General features: G+C 37.5%; 1 protein-coding gene across 1 annotated transcript in view; it reads left to right on the top strand.

The window, feature by feature from the left end:
- Window positions 1–22,074, top strand: part of AGO3 (argonaute RISC catalytic component 3) — a 117,437-nt gene that overhangs the window by 4,840 nt on the left and 90,523 nt on the right. The window contains exon 2 of the mRNA XM_030869363.2: window positions 15,883–16,054. Within this exon, the coding sequence (XP_030725223.1) occupies window positions 15,883–16,054 (172 nt within the window). The remainder of the gene's footprint in view (window positions 1–15,882; window positions 16,055–22,074) is intronic.

Genomic DNA, 22,074 nt, shown 5'->3' with positions numbered 1-22,074 from the left:
ATTACCAATATTTGATATTTTAACTGATTTCTAAATCTTACAACAGAAGTTCATTAATATATCTCTGAATTTTAAAAAAGGTTGAAGAATAGATTGCAAAATAGGCTTATATCTTAGCAGTGAAGTCCTTTTTTTTGTTTGTTTGAAGAAACTTATAGCTTCTAAATTAGGACTTGCTCTCTGGGTATTTAACATAAAAGTGACATTCTCTAAAATTACTCAAAATTTTTCTGAATTTTTGCTTGGATGATCAAAGTTTTTCAAAAGCTACCCAAACTTTAATTATAAAATAAATCTCAAGGCATTTCCATAGTGCGTGGGCTACTTGTTTTCCAGGGGGAAAAATGGCTTTGAAATAATGGTTCCCCATAGTGCATCTGAGAAATTTAGCCCCCAACAGTCTGAATGTTCTAGAGTGATTATTTAGCTACAGTGAATATAATAAATGTAATCTGATATAAGTGCATTGTGTTTGTACAGGTTCACTGAATGAATACGTAGACTTAGTAGATAAGAAGTTACTGAAATCTCATGCTGATGTTTACTAGTTAGCCTTGTGGAGTTAACTAGTAAACAGAGGCATTTAATTATGTCAAATTTTGAGGTCAACACATTTATTTTTTCAAAACAAAAATAAAAATTTTTTCCTGCTTGTAAAAATGCATGTTTATTATTTTTAAAAAAGCAAACAGTATAGGAAAGTCTAAAATAGAAATGACAATAATATGATCCCATTCTCCAGATAAAACCATTGCAAATTTTTCTTGTATATCTTCTCAAACGTCCATCCATCTGTCATCATATAGTTTTTAACCTGCTTTTTCTACTCAATATTGTATCATGGATATTTTTCTTTATCATTACTTATATCTATGTAGCAATATAGCAACATAATAATTTTTACTGAGTACATAGCATTTAAATTTTTTATTGTATTTATTTATTTTTTTGCTGCACTGCATGGCTTGTGGGATCTTAGTTCTCAGAGCAGGGATTGAACCCAGGCCCTTGGCAGTGAAAGCACAAAGTTCTAACCACTGGACTGCCAGGGAATTCCCGCATTTAATTTTATATTATTAATTAGTGTCATTGATGGTGGATTAGATTTCTTCGCAGTTTTTTATAAAATTATAACTAAAACTTTGGTAATTATCCTAATATATACATCTTTGTATAGTGATCCAGTGATTGCTTTAGGATAAATTCCTAGAAGTAGAATGGTTGAAACGAGGTATCCCATGAATATCAAAGCAAAAGTTCCCAGTGAAAATCCACAATTTGGTAATAGGCTGTAGTAGTGCTGTAGTTGATTCTTATTTATTCATTGCTTATTTTCATCAATCACATTTACTATAGACTGTAATTTAGCTTTGGACTCACTAGTACATGTTAGATTGTTAGGTCAGTGAACAACACGCACATATGCTTTGAAAATGTATGGTTTTTTGTTTGAAGTTTAACATGGTTAGTTGTTATTAGCCAGTACTTGCTGTAGCTACTAAAAGAAAAGTTTGAAGTAGAAATGCCAGATAGTGCTTTTTATTTCTGTGTAATTACATTTTCAACTCTATTGGGCAATATATGTATTTGTTAAATAACTAAAATATGCCTCTCTGGAAGTATAATTTGTTGTATTGACAGAATTATTTCTTCCACTAATTTACATTAAAATATTTTGTATACTTAAATTTGATGATTTTATGGTCAGTTACAGTAGAGTTCTGTTACATTGCTTATTCATGAAACAGAATTTTGGTTTTTACCAGTTTGTATAAAAAGCATGAGGGAAAATAACAATAATGGAGAAAAAAATCGTCAGTGTAATATAGTGTAGAAAGCATGGGTTTTGGAAACAAATCCTGGCTCTCAAATTAACATGGTAACGACGTGTCGTTGTAGGTTCATCGATTGTAACAAATGTACCACTCTGTTGTGGGGATGTTGATATTCGGGGAGGCTGTGCATATGTGGGGGCAGGAGGCATATGGGCAATCTCTACCTTCTGCTCAGTTTTGCTGTGAACCCACAACTGCTCTAAAAAATAAAGTCTATTAAAAAAAATTAATTGTGACTTTGGGCAGTGCTTTTAATCTTCCTTAATCTTAGTTTCCTTATCTGTATAATGGTATAGTAAAGAGATTCAGTATGCAAAGGAAATGACATTCCTCTCTTCCTAATTTTTAAGACATTTTATTATAGAAAATTGAGGATGTATATGCAGAACTGTATAATAAACTCCCATGTACCCATCGCCCATGTCCAGTCATGTCCGTTCTACTTTCCCCTCCCCTGTATTTTTTGAAGCATATTCTAGACATAATAATATTTTATTTATAAATATCTACTAAGTACATCTATAAGAGATATGGGGGACTTCCCTGGTGGTCCAGTGGTTAAGACTCCATGCTTTCACTGCAGGGGGAGCGGGTTCAATCCCTGGTTGGGGAAACTTGCAAGGCGAAGCCAAAAAAAAAAAAAAGTTATGGACTCTTTAAATAAGCCACAGTACCATTATCACAGCATAAAATAATAGTATAACCCTTTATATCAAATATTCAGTCAGTATTCAAATTTCAGCTTGTCTCAGATATTATTCTTTTTTTTTTTAAACAATTTGCCTCTTTAAAATTTATTTCATTTTTGAGTGAGGATCCAGATAAGTTTCCCACATTGTGAATGATTGATATGTCTTTTAAGTGCCTCTTAATTTGTAAGTTTTCTATCCTCTTTCCCCCTACTATTTATGGATTGTTTGTCCTTTTAGACTTTCTCACAGTTTGGATTTTGCTGGTTCCATCTTCATCGTGTAATTTAACGTGTTTCTCTAAATTTACTGTAAACTGCTAGGACCAAAAAGCTTGATCAAATTCAAGGCATGTGGGATCTTAGTTCCCCATCCAACCAGGGATTGAACCCCCATCCCGTGCAGTGGAAGTGTGGAGTCTTAACCACAGGACCACCAGGGAAGTCCCCTCATGGTATTCTTTTTTTTTTTCCCCCCCGGTATGCGGGCCTCTCACTGTTGTGGCCTCTCCCATTGTGGAGGACAGGCTCCAGACGCGCAGACTCAGCGGCCATGGCTCACGGGCCCAGCCGCTCCGCGGCATGTGGGATCCTCCCGGACAGGGGCACGAACCCGTGTTCCCGGCATCGGCAGGCGGACTCTCAACCACTGCGCCACCAGGGAACCCCAGGGTATTCTTTTTGAACTTACTGCAGTCAGGTTTTTGTCCCTAGAACTTCACTGAAATTGCTTTTATCAAAGTCAACAAAGAATTTGTTAAACCCAGTAGTCAGTTCCCAAATCTTAATTTTATTTGTCTCTTCAACTTCATTTGATTACTTTGCTTCCTTCTGGACATTCCTTTTCCACTTGGCTTCCTGGCCACCACATTCTCCAGATCCTCCTCCAACCTTATTGGCTATCACTTTTCTGCTTCCTTGCTGTTTCATCTTCATCTCCCCAATCTCTAAACATTGGGAGTTTCCCAGAGCTTATTAGTATTCTTCTGTATCCTGCCACAGTCAGGGTGATCTCCTCTGGTCCAGTGGTTTCAAATATCACTAATATGCCAAGGGCACTCATAGCTACATTTCCAGCCTGGACCTCTCCCTTGAACTCCACACCCATCTAACTGCCTACTAGATGCCTACTTGTACAGAAACCTTGACGTTAACATGTCCTAAAAATCCTCTTGATCTCTTCTCAAAGCTTTCTATTATTCCTGAGTCTTTCCTGTCTCAGTAAGTGCATTTCCAATTCTTTTAGTTGCTTAGACCAAAAAGCTTTGAGAGCTCTTTTCTCTCATACCCCACACCTAATCCATTAGCAGTTCCCGTTGGGTCTACCATCTAAATATTTTCCACAGTGACCTCATTCCCATAGCTGCTACCACCCCTGCCCTAGCCAACATTATCTTTTGCGTGGAAAGTCGACTAGCCTACTAACTGGTCTCCCTGCTTGTACTTTTACATATAATTTTTCATACAGCAGCTAGAGTGATTGTTTAAAAAAAGTTTGTCAGATCATAATGCTTCTTGATTCAGAACCCTTTGTTGGTTTCTCATGTCTCAGAATAAAATCCAAAGACCTCATCATGGCTTGCAAATCCTATAAGATCTGATCTCCCAGCATCTTTCTGACCTCATCTCCTACCGTTCTCTCTGCTCCAGGCACAGTGGTCTCCTTGCTGTTCATCAAACACCAAGCAAACTTCTGCTTTTTCCTTTATACTTGATTTTTCCTTGCCTGGAATGCTCTTTCAGCTGTCTACATGACTTTTTCTTTCACTTCTGTTTTATGCCTACTTGTCACCTTTTCAAAGAGGTCTTCTTTGACAAACCTATCTAATATGGCTAACTACCTCTCCCCCCCACACACATTTTCTATCCCCGTAACCTATCTTATTTTTTTAAAATAAATTTATTTATTTATTTTTATTTTTGGCTGCATTGGGCCTTTGTTGCTGTGCGTGGGCTAAGCGGCGAGTGGGGGCTACTCTTCATTACGGTGCCCGTGCTTCTCATTGGGTGGCTTCTCTTGTTGAAGAGCACGGGCTCTAGGTGCACGGGCTTCAGTAGTTGTGGCTTGCGGGCTCTAGAGCGCAGGCTCAGTAGTTGTGGTGCACAGGCTTAGTTGCTCCGCGGCATGTGGATCTTCCCAGAGCAGGGCTCGAACCCGTGTCCCCTGCATTGGCAGGTGGATTCTTAACCACTGCGCCACCAGGGAAACCCTAACCTATCTTATTGTTTTATAGCAGTTATTACTACCTAATTGGCAAAAAAGAAATACAATATAATCTGCCCCACACCCCTATAAAACCTTCATGAGGACCAGGTCTTTATTGTTATTATTAAAATTATTCACTTGAACAATGTTTCGCACTTAGGATACAGTAAATATTTGTGGTTTTTGTTTGCTTGTTTGTTTGTTTTTTGTGATACGCGGGCCTCTCACTGTTGTGGCCTCTCCCATTGTGGAGCACAGGCTCCGGACGCGCAGGCTCAGCGGCCATGGCTCACAGGCCCAGCCGCTTCGCGGCATGTGGGATCTTCGCGGACCGGGGCACGAACCCGCGTCCCCTGCATCGGCAAGCGGACTCTCAACCACTGCGGCACCAGGGAAGCCCTACAGTAAATATTTGAACACATTTACGAGTCAATGAATGGATGACTTAATGAATGATAGATTTTCAGCACGTGTTAGTTTGTAGTAGTATAGTGTACTGATTAAAAGCCCAGGCTCTGAAATCAGACTGCCTGTTTGCAAATCGTAGCTTTGCCACTTTCTGTGAACATGTTTTTTAATCTCCTTGTGCTTCAGTTTCCTCAGTATAGTATAGTACCTGCCTCAAAAGTTATGTTGTAAGAAATCACCAAATGTATATCAGATATATAATACTCAATACATGTTAGCTGTTATTGTTGTTGTAATTTTGGGTTATCCCCGAGTATATTGTGAACTACTTAAGCAAAGTAACTGACTTATTAATTAATCCATGTATATATAAAACCTCGAACATAATAATTGTTCAATAAATAGAATAGATAAATGACTTTTTATGTTTTTGATTTTTAAAAAATTGTCTATGGGGGCAGTGAATTTCAGAAGAGAATGGGGGTTATAGAAAAATAAAACATTATTAAGCCAATCTTGATAGTCATCACATGTAAATAAAACAGCAGAAAGTTATTTTTTTAAACACATAAAAGGTTTTTTAAAATTTTAATGCCTAATGCTAGAGAGGGCATAGGAGAGAAATCTGGTGATAGTAATGCATTTATATGCCAGTTTGGTAGTAAATACCAAGAGTCAGAAACATGTTTCTGTTCCTATCCTTTGACCTGGTAGGTCTCTTTCTGAAATTTATCTGAAGGAAAAAATTCTATATGCCACTTTCCCTCTGTAGCTCCCCCAAATAAAACAGTAGGTGCTTGATGCAGAGAAATCCACTTAGCATAGTTGTGTGAAATGTTGTAGCTGTTTATTTATATTAATATTTATTGAAGAGCTACTACTTTTTTTAATGGCTTCTGTACCAGGCACATCTAGAATGTATAGGTCATTTTATCTAATTTTTAAAATAAGGTAACTGAATGTACCTCAACATAAGAGAGGCCATATATGACAAAGCCCACGGCTAGTATCCTACTCAGTGGTGAAAAGCTGAAAGCTTTTCCTCTGAGATCAGGAGCAAGACAAGAAGCCTCCTCTCAACACTTTTATTCAAATAGTGCTGGAAGTCCTAGCCAGACAGTTAGGCAGGAAAAAGAAAGAAAAGGCATCTGAATTGGAATGGAAGGAGTAAAATTGTCTCTATTTGCAGATGACATGCTATTATATATAGAAAACCCTAAAGACTGCATGAAAAACTATTAGAAGTAATAAATGAATTTAGTAGAGTTGCGGGATACAAAATCAATATACAAAATCTATTGCATTTCTGGACTTCCCTGGTGGTCCAGTGGTTAAGAATCCGCCTTCCAGTGCAGAGGACGCAGGTTTGATCCCTGGTCGGGGAACTAAGATCCCACATACCGTGGGGCACCTGAGCCCGCGCGCCGCAACTACTGAGTCCGTGTGCTCTAGAGCCCACGTGCCACAACTAGAGAGCCCACGTGCTGCAACTACTGAGTCCATATGCTCTGGAGCCTGTGTGCCACAACTAGAGAAGCCCATGCAACACAACGAAAGATCCCACAAGCCTCAATGAAAGATCCCACATGCCTCAACAAAGATCCTGCGTGCCGCAACTAAGACCCGATGCAGCCAAATAAATAAATTTATAGCAAAAAAGCCAAAATCTACTGCATTTCTATACACTAACAACTAAATATCAAAAAGATAAATTTTTTAAAAGTCCCATTTATGGTAGCATCAAAAACAATAAAATGCTTATGAATAAATTTAACCAAGAAAGTCAAAGATCTAGGGGCTTCCCTGGTGGCGCAGTGGTTGAGAGTCCGCCTGCCAATGCAGGGGACACGGGTTCGTGCCCCGGTCTGGGAAGATCCCACATGCCACGGAGTGGCTGGGCCCATGAGCCATGGCCAATAAGCCCGTGCGTCCAGAGCCTGTGCTCCGCAATGGGAGAGGCCACAACAGTGAGAGGCCTGCAGACGGCCAAAAAAAAAAAAAAGAAAAAGAAAGTCAAAGATCTACACATTGAAAACTATAAGACATTGATGAAAGCAATCAAAGAAGACACAAATATGTGGAAAGATATCCTGTGCTCATGGATTGGAAGAATTAATATTGTTTAAATGTCCACACTACCCAAAGTGATCTACAGATTCAGTGCAGTCCCTATCAAAATTGCAATGGCAAAAAAAAAAAGAAAAAAATTGCAATGGCATTTTCTACAGAAATAGAAAAAACAATCCTAAAATTTATGTGGAACCACAAAAGACCCCCAATAGCTAAAGCAGTCTTGAGAAGGATGAACAAAGAAAACTTCCTGATTTCAAACTATATTATAAAGTTATGTCAAAACAGTGTGGTATTGGCATAAAAATAGGCACATAGATCAATGTGAGCCCAGAAATAAACCCATGCATGTATGGTCAGTTAGTTTTTGACAAAGGAGCAAAGACTATACATGGGGAAAGGATAGTCTCTTTAATAAATGGTGTTGGGTAAACTGGATAGCCATATGCAAAAGAATGAAACTAGACCCCAACTTATACCATATGTAGAAATTAAAATGGATCAAAGACTTTAACAGAAGACCTGAAACCATAAAACTCCTAGAAGAAAACAGCACGTGAGCTCCTTGACATTGGTCTTGGCAATGATTTTTAAAATTTAATAGCAAAAGCAAAGGCAACAAAAGCAAAAATAAAGAGGTGAGACTCCATCAAACTAAAAAGCTTCTGCTCAGCAAAGGAAACCATTGACAAAATTAAAAGGAAACTTATAGAATGGGAGAAAATATTTGCAAACCACATACCTGATAGAGGGTTAGTATCCAAAATATACAAGAAACTCTTACAACTCAGTAGCAAAAAAACCAACTCAGTTAAAAAATGGGCAAAGGGCAGAGCAGCTAAGCCTTTGCACCACAACTACTGAGCCTGTGCTCTAGGGCCCGCGAACCACAATTACTGAGCCCGCGTGCCGCAACTACTAAAGCCCACGTGCCTAGAGCCTGAGCTCTGCAACAAGAGAAGCCACTGCAATGAGAAGCCCGCTCACCGCAACGAAGAGTAGCCCCCGCTCACCGCAACGAAGAGTAGCCCCCGCTCACCGCAACGAAGAGTAGCCCCCGCTCACCGCAACGAAGAGTAGCCCCCGCTCGCAGCAACTAGAGAAAGCCCGCACAGCAACGAGGACCCAACAATGAAGACCCAATGCAGCCATAAATAAATAGATAGTTAGATAGATAAATTTATTAAAAAAATAAAATGGGCAAAGGACCTGAATAGACATTTTTCCAAAGAAGACATACAAATGGCCAACTGGTGCATAAAAGGTGCTCAGCATCACTAGTCATCATGGAAATGCAAATCAAAACCACAGTGAGGTATAACCTCATACCTGTTAGGATGACTTTTATCAAAATGACAGGATGATAAATGCTGTTGTGAGTGTGGAGAAAAGAGAAGCCTTATACACTGTTGGTGGGAACATAAACTGGTATGGCCACAATGGAAAACTGTGTGGAGGTTCCTCAAGAAATTAAAAATAGAGCTACCATATGTTCCTTTACCAGGGGGGAAGGGTGGAGGGGAGAGATAGATTGGGAGTTTGGGATTGACATGTACACACCGCTGTAATTAAAATAGATAACCAACAAGGACCTACTGTATAGCACAGGGAACTCTGCGCAATATTCTGTAATAACCTAGATGGGGAAAGAATTTGAAAGAAATAGACACATGTATATGTATAACTGAATCACTTTACTGTTCACGTGAAGCTAACACAACATTGTTAATCAACTATACTCCAATATTTAAAAAAAAAAAAAAGAATAGGGCTGCCATATATTCCAGCAATCCCACTTCTGGGTATATATCCGAAGGAAACGAAACCATTATCTTGAAGAGATATCTGTACTCTAATGTTCATTGCAGCATTCACAATAGCCAGGGTATGGAGACTGTCTTAAGTATACATCAGCGGATGAATGAATCAAGAAAATGTGATGTGTGTATACACACACACACACACACACACGTATACACATAGTGGAATATTACTTAGCCTTAAAAAAAGAAGGGAATCCTGTTATTTCTGACAATATGGATGAGCCTGGAGGGCACTATGCTAAGTATAATAAGACAAAGACAAATACTACATGGTATCACTTATATGTGGAATCTAAAAATAAAAAGTCAAACTCAGAAACAGTAGAAAAATGGTTGCCAGGGAGTGGGGGAAATTGGGAAAAGTTGGTACAAGGGTACAAACTTTGAGCTATAAAATAAATAAGGTCTGAGGATCTAATGTATAACATAGTGACTATAGTTGATAATACTCTGTTGTATAATTGAAATTTGCTGAGAGTAGAACTTAAATGTTCTAAGTCCCCCCTCATCCCCCAAAAAAGGTGAATATGTGGAGTGATGAATGAGTTAATTAACTTGATGGGGAGAATCTTTTCACAGTGCACAGGTATGTCAAATCATTGTGTTGTGCAGTCTAAATATCATTTTAAAAAATACACTACCAAATGTAAAATACATAGCTAGTGGGAAGCAGCCGCATAGCACAGGGAGATCAGCTCTGTGCTTTGTGACCACCTAGAGGGGTGGGATAGGGAGGGTGGGAGGGAGACGCAAGAGGGAGGAGATATGGGGATATATGTGTACATATAGCTGATTCACTTTGTTATAAAGCAGAAACTAACACACCATTGTAAAGCAGTTATACTCCAATAAAGATGTTAAAAAAAAAAGATCCCACATATAAGTGAAAATAATAATAATAGGCAACTGAGTCTTAGAGGCTGTGACTTTCCCCTGGTCATTAGATCTGGAATTTGAACTCAGGTTTGAGACCATACTTCAGTTGAAGTAATTAATATAATTACTCCTTTTATCAGTTAAGAGTTTTAGTTGCAAATAACAGCAATCCAACAGAAACTAATTTAAGCAAAAGGGGTTTATTGGCTCATGGAACGCAAGGCAGGTTGAATAGAAGGCAATAGGAAGAACCGGTTTGCAGCTGAGCTTGCATCTGGAGCAGGTGGAACTAGTAACTGATGGTATCAGACTACTCCATCTCTTATTTTGATTTCTCTCTATTTGTAGCTCTCTACTTGTAGCTTCCATTTTCTCTCACTGTTGATTGGCTTTTTCTACACATCAGAACACCTGATCTCCAACAACTATTATATCTCACAGCTTTAGTCCCTGAAGAGGAAATACCTGATTGTTGTTTAGGTCCCAAGTTAAAACAAAAAAAATCCCAGGGAAAAGGCTTATTACTTTCTCTTGGTTCTGGTGTCCATCCCTAGATGAGTCAGCTGTGGTGTCAAATTCACGTAAGAATATATCAATTGCTGGTATTCATGTAGTACGTGAGAGAGTGTGTAGTTTTCAAGAGAATAGCCAGTAGGTGGAGGAAAAGGGTGGGGTTGTGTTTAGCATACAATCCTGTGAATATCCACTACAACTGCTTATGTTTCACTATTTATAATAGTGAAACATTGGAAGCAAGCTAAATATTCTTGAGTGGAACCTGGTCAGTTTTACTTCATCAACTTAATGTATTATTACATAACCATTAAAATTATGAATATGAAGACCTTAGTAATACAGATATGCTTATGAGGCTATGTTAAGTGGGAACAGAATATAACATTTTATATACAGTGTGTTTGCTACTGTGAAACTTGAAAATGTAATGGAAGGGATTCAGATTACTCAAACAAATTTATGAGGTAGTGTGATAGAGGGTCACTGTGCTCCACAGTCTGGTCCCTAGCTTTGCAGATCCTGATGCTTGGTTTTGCCAGGCATCCAGAGCTGATCATCACCTTGAGGGACCGATTGATGCTAACCAAGTTCACAAGAAACTAATATATAAGTCATAATGCCAAATTAATTATTTACAAAGAAAAATACTATTTCCAGAGCATAAAGAAGATTCATGTTGACTAGTCAGCGACTTATCTCCCTCCGGCCATCTATATGGGTATACAGACAGTAATCAGAAGGTTGCTTTGTAATCGTGGAATCAGAACAAGGGACTTAATATGATGTGCTCTTTAGTATTAGGGATAGAAATATGAGTCACTCATAAACTCTGTCCTCAGGTCACTCAATTTGTAAGAAAATGCAGGTAGTTAAATAGCTATAGAATTTTCTCCGTGTGGAGTAGACAGATTATTTTATTAGGCTCAGAACTTCCACTAAAGAAAACTAAAAAATCTGGATAAGATGGAACAAAATGCCTTCTTAAGAGGATGGAATAATTAAGAATAGGTTACTGAAAATCAGACATTCTGTATCACAACCACTAGTTGGGAGACTATTTCCCTTTATTTTATTTTTATAAATGTATTTTATTTATTTTGGGGCTGCGTTGGGTCTTCTTTGCTGCGCATGGGCTTTCTCTAGTTGTGGCGAGCAGGGGCTACTCTTTGTGCGAGCTTCTCGTTGCGGTGGCTTCCATTGTTGAGGAGCACGGGCTCTAGGCGCGTGGGCTTCAGTAGTTGTGACACGTGGGCTCAGTAGTTGTGGCGCACGGGCTTAGTTGTTCCGAGGCATGTGGGATCTTCCCAGACCAGGGATCAAACCCGTGTCCCCTGCATTGGCAGGGAGGGGGATTCTTAACCACTGCGCCACCAGGGAAGTACCCCCTGAGTTAATTTTTGAAAAAAGTTTTAGGTCTGTGTCCAGATTCTTTTTTTTTCCCCCCTTTAGCATGTGGATATCCATCCACTTATCAGCACCATTGCTTGAAAAGACTCCTTTTTCCGTTGAATTGCCTTTGCTCCTTTGTCAAAGATCAGTTGACTTGTGGTTCAATTTTGGGGCTGTGTATTCCTCTGATGTATTTTTCTATTCTTTGACAAAAACCCACACTGTCGCGATTATTGTAGCCTTATACATTAGCACCAAAAAAAGAAAAGAAAGAAATACTTAGGTATAAATCTAACAAAATATGTACGAGATCTATGTGAGGAAAACTACAAAACTCTGGTTTAAAAAAATCAAAGAAATCAAAGAAAATCTAAATAAATAGAGATATTTTATTATACATGGATAGGAAGACTCAGTATAAAGATGTCAGCTTTTCTCAACTTGATTTATATACTTAGCACAATTCCAAGCAAAATCCCAACAAGTTATTTTGTGGATATTGACAAACTGATTGTAAAGTTTATAGGGAAAGGCAAAATACCCAGAACAGCTACATGATATTAAAGGAGATTAAAGTCAGAGAACTGATTGACAGTACCTGATTTCAAAACTTACTGTAAAATATCATAATCGAGACAGTGTATTATTGACAAAAGGATAAACAAATATATCAATGGAACACAATAGAGAGCACAGCAGAATGGGTTCCAATCTCAGTTCTGCTACTTACTAGCTATGAAATTTTAGGCAAATCATTTCAGTTTTCCTCATCTATAAAATCATTATGAAGTTTGGGGTTCCATTTGTTTATTTTTGCTTTTATTTCTATTGCCTTGGGAAACGTTGGTATGATTTATAATCAAACTTATAAGGTTTTGCACAGCAAAGGAAACCATAAACAAAATGAAAAGGCATCCTACGGACTGGGAGAAAAATATTTACAAGTGATGCGACCGACAGGGCTTAATTTCCAAAATATACAAACAGCTCCTACAATTCAATGACAAAAAAACCCATTAAAAAAGGTGGGCAGAAGACCTAAATAGACATTTCTACAAAGAAGACATAAAGATGGCCAACAGGAACATGAAAAGATGTTCCACATCGCTAATTATTAGAAAAATGAAAATCAAAACTACAGTGAGAGGGCTTCCCTGGTGGCGCAGTGGTTGAGAGTCCGCCTGCCGATGCAGGGGACACGGGTTCATGCCCCGGTCCGGGAAGATCCCACATGCCGCAGAGTGGCTGGGCCCGTGAGCCATGGCCACTGGGCCTGCACGTCCGGAGCCTGAGCTCCGCAACAGGAGAGGCCACAACAGTAAGAGGCCCACATACCGCAAAAAAAAAAAAAAAAACCTACAGTGAGGTATCACCTCACACCAGTCAGAATGACCATCATCAAATTTACAAATAATAAATGCTGGAGGGTGTGTGGAGAAAAAGGAACCCTCCTACACTGTTGGTGGGAATGTAAATTGGTACAGTTACTATGGAAAACAGTATGGAGGTTCCTCAAAAAACTAAAAATAGGGTTGTCATATGATCCAGCAATCCCACTCCTGGGCATATACCCAGACAAAACTGTAATTCGAAAAGATATATGCAACCCTATGTTCATAGCAGCACTATTTACAATAGCCAAGACATGGAAACAGCCTAAATGTCCATCAACAGATGAATGGATAAAGAAAATGTGGTATATGTACACAATGGAATATTACTCAGCCATTAAAAAGAATGAAATAATGCCATTTGCAACAACATGGATGGACCTAGAGATTATCATACTAAGCAAAGTAAGTCAGAAAGAGAAAGACATACTATATGATATCACTTATATGTGGAATCTAAAATACAACACAAATGAACATATCTATGAAAGAGAAACAGACTACAGACAGAGAGAACAAATTTGTGGTTGCCAAGGGAGAGGCTGGGTTGGGGAGGGAAGGACTTGGAGTTTGGGATTAGCAGATGTAAACTATTATATATCGGATGGATAAACAACAAGGTCCTACTGTATAGCACAGGGAACTATATTCAATATCCTGTGGTAAACCACATTGGAAAAGAATATGAAAAAGAATATATATGTATAACTGAGTCACTTTGCTGTACAGCAGAAATTAAACACAACAATGTAAATCAACTATACTTCAATAGTAAAAAAAAAATTATTGCAAGGTTTGGTAAGAGCTTGATAAATTTTATCTGTTGTTCATGTTCTGATTTTATCCTGACAGGATTCATAAGAAAGAGGCAGGTTAGGTATTATTTCCATTTTATAGATCAGGAAATAGAATTTCAGGGCTATTAATATTTAACAAAGGTCAAGTGGTTAGATAAATGGCAGAGCCAGAATTATGACCTAGTCTAGAATTACTCATTATTACCTGTCTCAGTTTAGGATAGCAGGAAAGATTATGCCCTCAGAAAAGATCTTACAAATATATGAAAACAAAATTTAAAAATAAGTGATGCAGGTGGCACTTTAATGTACTTTCATCCACAGTGAAGAAAAGTTGTTAATTATCTTTTTTCCTATTCTCTGGAAGAATTTGTTTAAGATTAGTATTATTTCTTTCCTTAAATGTTTGGTATAATTCTCTAGTGAAGCCATCTGGATCTGGAATTATTTAGTGTGTGCATGTGTGTGAATATTTTTAATTGTGGATTTAATTTTTTCAGATAGTTACAGGACTTTTCAGATATTTTAAATGTAAATTCATTTAGATAATATTTACTAACTGAATTTATTGTTTGAATTTTGTTTAACAAAGCTACAACATTTTGAGCTTCAAAAACTTAATGTTAGATATCACCTAGGATTTGTTTTTTTCTTAACTGTGATAAAATATATATAACATTAAATTTGCTGTCTTAGCAATTTTTAAGTGTACAATTTAGTAGTATTTAAGTACATTCACATTGTTGTGCAACCAATCGCCAGAACTCTTTTCATTTTGCAAAACTGAAACTATACTCATTAAGCAACAATTCCTTTTTCTACCTTTTCCCCCAGCCCCTGGCAACCGCCCTTCTGCTTTGTCTCTATGAATATGACTACTCTAGGTATTAGGTGGAATCATACAGTGTCTTTTTGTGACTGGCTTATTTCACTTAGCATGACCTCTACAAGGTTCATCTATGTTGTAGCATGTGTCAGGATTTCCTTCCTTTTTAAGGCTGATTGATGTCCCATTATAGGTATATACCAGATTTTCTTTATCCATTCATGCGTCAGTGGACACTTAGGTTGCTTCCACCTTGTGAATAGTACTGCTATGAGCATAGGTGTATAATTATCTTTTCAATACCCTGCTTTCAATTCTTTTGGGTTTATACCCAGAAGTAGATCATGGATCTACTAGATCGTATGGTAATTCTATTTTTAATATTTTGAGGAACCACTGTACTGTTTTCCAAAACAGCTGCACCATTTTACATTTTATTTGAAAAGAGAACTTTTCAAATTTTATATGCTTTTGTGTACCAGTAAGCTGTATCTTTCTAGGACTTAGTCTATTTCATCAAACTTTCAAATTTATTAACAATGTTTGTAATGTCTTCTGTATCTGTAGTAATACTGATACTTTTTTTCCCGTTTATATTGGTTACTTAAGCCTTTTTTTCTTCTGTTGTAAAAGTCACTGGAATTTATCAATTTTAGTTATCTTTTCAAATAATTGAGTTTGTTGTTCCTTTTTATTGTATATTGTTTTTATTTTGTTCATCTGCTCTTACCCTTCTTTAAGTTTACTTTGCTATTGGTTGCATACATTTTAGATACGATTTGTGCTTTGTTTATGCTCACCTGGGTTTGTGTGCTCCTTTCTACCCCTTCCAAAACAATTTTCCAGAGGTACCCAGTTTTTGTTTCTTTGTATGTTTGTTTTAATGAGGAAAGTAAAGTGGGGTGAAAGAAATTGGTATTAGAAACCATGTCATCTTTCAGCACTAGGCTTCAAGCATTATCAGCTGTACTTAAAACTCTAACTTACTCTGGTTGACAAGATTATTAAATGCAGCTTGTAAGAGTGTGTCTCTCTTTTTTTTCCCCTTCCCTGGCAGGACCCGTTGGGGCCCAGCCCCTACTCATGGTGCCCAGAAGACCTGGCTATGGCACCATGGGCAAACCCATTAAATTGCTGGCTAACTGTTTTCAAGTTGAAATTCCAAAGATTGATGTCTACCTCTATGAGGTAGATATTAAACCAGACAAGTGTCCTAGGAGAGTGAACAGGTAAGAATTCAGAGATCTTTTGCTTTTGGTATTTGTCTTTGCTTTAGAAATTGTTTATCTTGTATATCTAAATAGCAATGATAATGTCTAACAGTTTGACCAAGAACAGATGGTAATTTGCTTTGAAATTGACTATACTTCAGAGGTGTGATGATGGGAAAAATCTACAAACAGCCTTGAAATTTTTCCATTATAACATAAATTCATATGTTTTCTCTGTGATAATAGAAAAGGTGCAAGTCATTTTTATGTGCTCTTGAAATCAGACTGAGCATTTTTTCCTTTGCTATTAGGTAATATTTATCGGTGCTTTCTTTTTTCTCCCCACCCCACCTCGACCTTATTTACCCCTTTCGTGATGTTCCCTTTAAGATGATGGTGGTTGTCATGGTTTCATGCCTTCTGTTCTCCTGATCCTCAACTCCTAACTGTTCCCTACTCTTTTATAGGAACAAGTATGTATGATATATAAAGATTTATCAATCTGCTTTCAATAAGCTTCTTTCACTTCCCCCAAATACTATGGATATGGATGTGGTTTAGATAATACAGGAACAGAAAAGGAATTTATGACGTGATGTATACCACAAAGGAGGGTTTTTAAAAAAAAATGACTTATGGACAAAATATTTAGAAAACAATGATGTTCAACTTAGCCTTTTAGTTTGTACTATCAAATACCCCAGCCTTTTCTTACTCAGTAAGTATTATTATTAAGAGCCTTCATTTAAAACGTAGATTTATTGCTGTCAAGAAATTTGTAATTTAGTAGAAGAAGAGATAAGACACATAAGAAATATGACATGAATGAGCACTAAGAGACTTTTTAATAACATATAAAAGAAGACCATCATATGAGTGTTATAATTAACATGTAATAAAGAGTTCTTTCTGAGGTCAGGAAGCAAGTTGTGGAGTATTACAAGTGGAGGAATCTTAAAATTATCAACTAATCTGATGCCTTTTTTTTTTTTTCCTGATACCTTTTTTGTAGCTGAAATCCAGAAAGGTTGAGAGGCTTACTCAACAACATTTCTAATAGCAAAGGTGAGACCAGCACTCCAGAATCCTGACTTGATAGTCATTAAGAAATATTTGTAAAGCAAGAAGGAAAGGAATTGGGCTAATCTAAACAGTTGGTAGAACTGCAGATCGTGTAATAAAGAGAACACTTTTTTTTTTTTTTTTTAAGATGAGGCAGCAGTAACAAAGGTACAACAATTGAGAAGAACCAGGTTTAGTGAGCCTAAGCCAGGCTTAAGGGGGGAGGTTCTGGTCAGGTACTACAATAAGCTACCATCTGTGAGTACATGACTTCCTAATCTTGCTGTAGCCTCCACCTCTTTCCTGAGCTTCAGACTTGACACCTGAATATCTATAAAGTGCTTCAAACACAGGTCAAAACAACTTACTCTCTCAATCCCCATCCCCACACTCCACTCATACTACTATATTCTTTTGCTCTACCCAAATTCCCAAAATAGACCTTCCTTTTTCCTCCTGTTGGTTATCAAGTCCTATTGCTTCTGTTACAGAAATTATTCCCTAATTTGGCCCCTCTCCATCCATACTGCTACCACCTTGGTTTCAGACCCTTATTTGTTATCTAGACTATTGTAATGATCTTCAAATTGGTCTCCCCTAACATTTCTTTCTCTCCCCATTCTCGATAAGTATCCATACTTCTGGCGTAGTTATTCTTTTAAATAAGAAATCTGATTATATCACTCCCCTACTTTAAAATGTATTCAGCTCCCTATTGCCTACAGAATAATATCCCAAATTTAGTATAGCATACCTTTCTTAGTTTGGCTCTAACCTTTATCTTTTTTCATATTCTGCAACTCCTACCTGGAATGCCTTCTCTGCCCTTACCTATCTGGCAAACTTCTATTATTTTTCAAGACAAACCTTTTGAACTCCATAGTCAGATAGTAGTTCATTCTTTTTTTCTTTTCCTTTTTTACAAATAATATTTGGCAGTTTATTAACCAGTGGAGTATATTGCACAACAAATTACCTCACATCTTTCAGGAAGAAAAACAATTAAATTTGAAAAGTAAAGACATCACCCACTGAATTCGGACACAGTTAAAATGTGCTTTAAATATTTCTTTGGGAGAAGGGACACAACACTTCTACTCAATTAAGAGAAACATATGTACAGTCCAGGTCTTTTGTTTTCTTTACACCCATCATGCCATGAATTCATAGGTAATGGGTTCCAACAGTTCAGGCTCCTTTCCACTGGTTCTCATGAAGTGTGCTTCTCTGGGTGGAGCAGGCTGGCGCTTCAGCTGAACCCAAGTACCTTTCTCTTTGGCTTCCTTCTTTTTCTGATCGTTTTCCTTCACACATTTCAGAAAGCTGTCTTGGCTCTTAGAGTGCTTAATGTGCTTGATAGGCACATTAATTCTCTTGGCAAGAATCTTGCCCTTATTTGTTTACAACGATGCCAACATTGTGCTAGGTAACACTGTAGACTCTTCCAGTTTTGCCATGGTAACATTTGTGGGGCATTCCTTATGGAACAGTGCCCATTCGCTTGATATCTACAATATCACTTTCTTCTTGATTCGCATGTATGTGGCCAAAGGAACAACTCCGTGTTTTCTAAAAGGCCTAGAGAACATATAGCAAGTACCCCTCCTCCTTCCCTTTGTGTTGGTCATTTTGGTGAATTATTGGAAGATGGTGGTTCCAGCCGAAAGGCCAGATGGTAGTTCATTCTACTATGACCTTGTAGTACTTGGTTGGTGTACACTTTCATTACAGTATTTTTAGTGCGTTATTTGTTACCCTCTTCTCTCAGTGTAACCTCTTCATGAAAAGTAATATTCTTTATCATCATCTTTGTAGCCCTGATCTTAGCTCAATGATTGGCACATAATAAATACTCAGTAAAATGAATGAAATGCTTATAAAAGTAAAATGGGATGAGTGTGTTGGTAGGAGACAGGAAAGAGAACTGGACATTATAGAGGGCTTTGTATGCCTAGATATGGATTTTCAGTTCCCTACCCTTCTTTCCTAGGATATATAGGTTAGTCTTTATGTTAGTGTCCTTCTCTTTTGTCTGTCTTTGGGCTTACAGGGACCAACTGTCTTATGCTGCACTCTCAAATTCCCTTTTTCTTGTTTCTCAAAATGGGGGTGTTAATGTGTAAATTTGAATGAAGGATAATTCTGACCTTTCTGGTAGATGTTTACATTTTTAAAGGGCATTTATTAATCTAAGGAAGTCTCTTAACTGATAGAATGTCTAAGGCAGATATTTCTTAGCTGAATTCCTTATTATTGCCTCTTCACCTTGCCCTGCCTGAAAAAATTGCCCCTAACTTTAGCAGTATATAGTGAAGAATTCTTATACGTTATTTATTGAATAGGAAAATTATATGACGAAAATGTTAGAAAAACAAAATCACTTGAAGGCAAAATGGGATGGAATTGAGGAAGTGGTAGGAGTTGGAGGCTTGGGACTTAGAGGGATGTCAATTGAAATTTTTTTAGTATTTCAGATGAGTTATGAGGGACTAGGGCATTGGCAATAACGTTGGGTAAAAAAGAACAAAATTGTTTATTAGATTTGTTCTTTTTCCTACCTTTTTTTTGGTAGAGGAATAATCACATGTTATATGTGTGTATATGAAGTTGCGTACCATAGAGTTTCATATGTAGATGCTCAACATGTTGGTTAAGTTTGGGAGGAAAATGTATATAATAAATTAGTGTGGTACATTCTGGTTTTAACTTACAGTCCTTTTGGCATCCCTAATTATATTTCATCTTTATGTTGCTTTGTCTTCTTACGTTATTTGTCAGTAGGAGTAAAGGATCTGCAATTTAGATGTTCCCAAATGGAAATTTTTTTTATCGTGTACCTTTTATTTGAGTTTTGATAGGAGCTATAGGACTTCCTTGGGACTCTAAAATTGGCGTTAACCAACTTTATCCTTTGTTAATAATATTGATTTAATTTTATGTCAACATCCACAAAACTTATTGCCTTTATTTTCTTCAAAAGCCTAGCTTTTGTCTTCACTTTTTGCAATATCATGTAATTAGTCAGTTAAAATTGTTGGTGGGCTTCCTAAATTGGTTCAGTTCTTACACTTCAACAACTAGAATTCTAGAAGTTAGAAGAAACTAAATAGAACTTTACAATTCCTTTTCAATATGAACTAAACAGTTATGGGCCAAAATGCAGCAGTATTTAAATCAACACATATGAGGTTTCTCTTGTCCATATGCCATATGCTCAAATATTTGGCACTGTGGCATTAATCATAATAGTAGAATGATGTATTGCAGCCAAACAAGTTTCCACTTTAGTCAGAAGAGTTTTCTTGGACAAAATATCCAGGAAATGCTTGTGAATCATCTTGTGAGTCAATTTTTCTACTTTAGACTTTCTGTCTGTTGCCTTTTTTATCCTTTCCTCACTTCTTTGGGGAGTGTGTGTCTATGTGTTTCTTTTTTTCCCAATTTAATGATTTGATTATAAAATCATCATTAGTTAAAAGAGCATGTAAAGCAGATTTCAGATGTTTCTTGTTTTCTTTTAACAAGTGAATGGTCTTAAAAATTAATTTCTAGAAATATTATGACCTAAAGTATAAAATCTGTAACTTGAGATTTTTATGCTAGTTTGTCCAACTACTAAATATATATGAGGGTAAACCATGAATAGACTGTTCCATATTTATTCAAAATTGTTAAATAGTGAAATAGATGGGGAAAGTTGTGTATGCAGCATGATTATAAATATAAGATCTCCTTGCATAAAGGTTTGAAGGAATGTTGAAATAGTTGGTGATAGATTGTGATCGAAGTTTTTGGTTTAATTTTCTTTTACAAATTAAGCATTATCTTATAGTCATTGTACTAGTATGATTGCTGTTACTATTCTATTATGATTAATGACATAGTGCTGAGTGTGCATAGTGCATATGGATGTAATGTAATTCTAATGATTGAATCTTAGAAGGAAAAAATCTATATTGATATGATTTTGGCTTTTAAATAGAAATAGCAAGTCAGAGTGAAGAAACTCTCTTCTACTGTTATTAGGAATATTATTGGCATAGTGTAATAACAGGGTAGTGTGCCAAGAAAGGGATATTCTTTTTTTTTTTTTAACACATTGGGTTTTTTTGTTTGTTTGTTTTCTTTTCTTTTTTTTGGCTGCTTTGAGTCTTCGTTGCGGTGCGTGGGCTTCTCACTGCAGTGGCTTCTCTTGTTGCAGAGCACGGCCTCTAGGCGCGCGGGCTCAGTAGTTGTGGCTCGTGGGCTTAGTTGCTCCACGACACGTGGGATCTTCCCAGACTAGGGATCAAACCCGTGTCCCCTGCATTGGCAGGTGGACTCTCAACCACTGCGCAAACAGGGAAGTACAGGACATTCTTCTTTTAAATAACATCCTTATTGATATAAAATTCACGTACTACACTATTCACTCATTTAAAGTGTGCAATTCAGTGGCATTTAGTATGTTCACAGTGATAATGTACAACTGTCACTGCAGTCATACTTTAGAACATTTTGTCCTCCACCAAAGAAATCCCATACTCACTAGCAGTCACTCCCCATTGCCTCCCTCCCTGCAGTCCCTGCCCAACACTAATCTACTCTCTGTCTCTGTAGATTTGCCTTTTCTGGACATTTAAATATAAATAGAATCATACAATATGTGGCCTCTGTGTGACCGACCTCTTTCATTTCACGTTTTTGTTTCTTTTTTTTTTTGTGGTATGCAGGCCTCTCACTGATGTGGCCTCTCCCGTTGCGGAGCACAGGCTCCAGACACACAGGCTCAGCGGCCATGGCTCACGGGCCCAGCCGCTCCGCGGCATGTGGGATCTTCCCAGACCAGGGCACGAACCCGTGTCCCCTGCATCGGCAGGCGGACTCTCAACCACTGCGCCACCAGGGAAGCCCCATTTCACGTTTTTTTTGCTTTTTTCTTTTTTGCGGTACGCGGGCCTCTCACTGTTGTGGCCTCTCCCGTTGCGGAGCACAGG

The sequence above is a fragment of the Globicephala melas genome, chromosome 1, assembly GCF_963455315.2.
Source record: "Globicephala melas chromosome 1, mGloMel1.2, whole genome shotgun sequence".
NCBI classification, from domain to species: domain Eukaryota; kingdom Metazoa; phylum Chordata; class Mammalia; order Artiodactyla; family Delphinidae; genus Globicephala; species Globicephala melas.
Note: the sequence above shows the minus strand (reverse complement) of the source record. Positions and strands in the feature narration are given on the sequence as shown.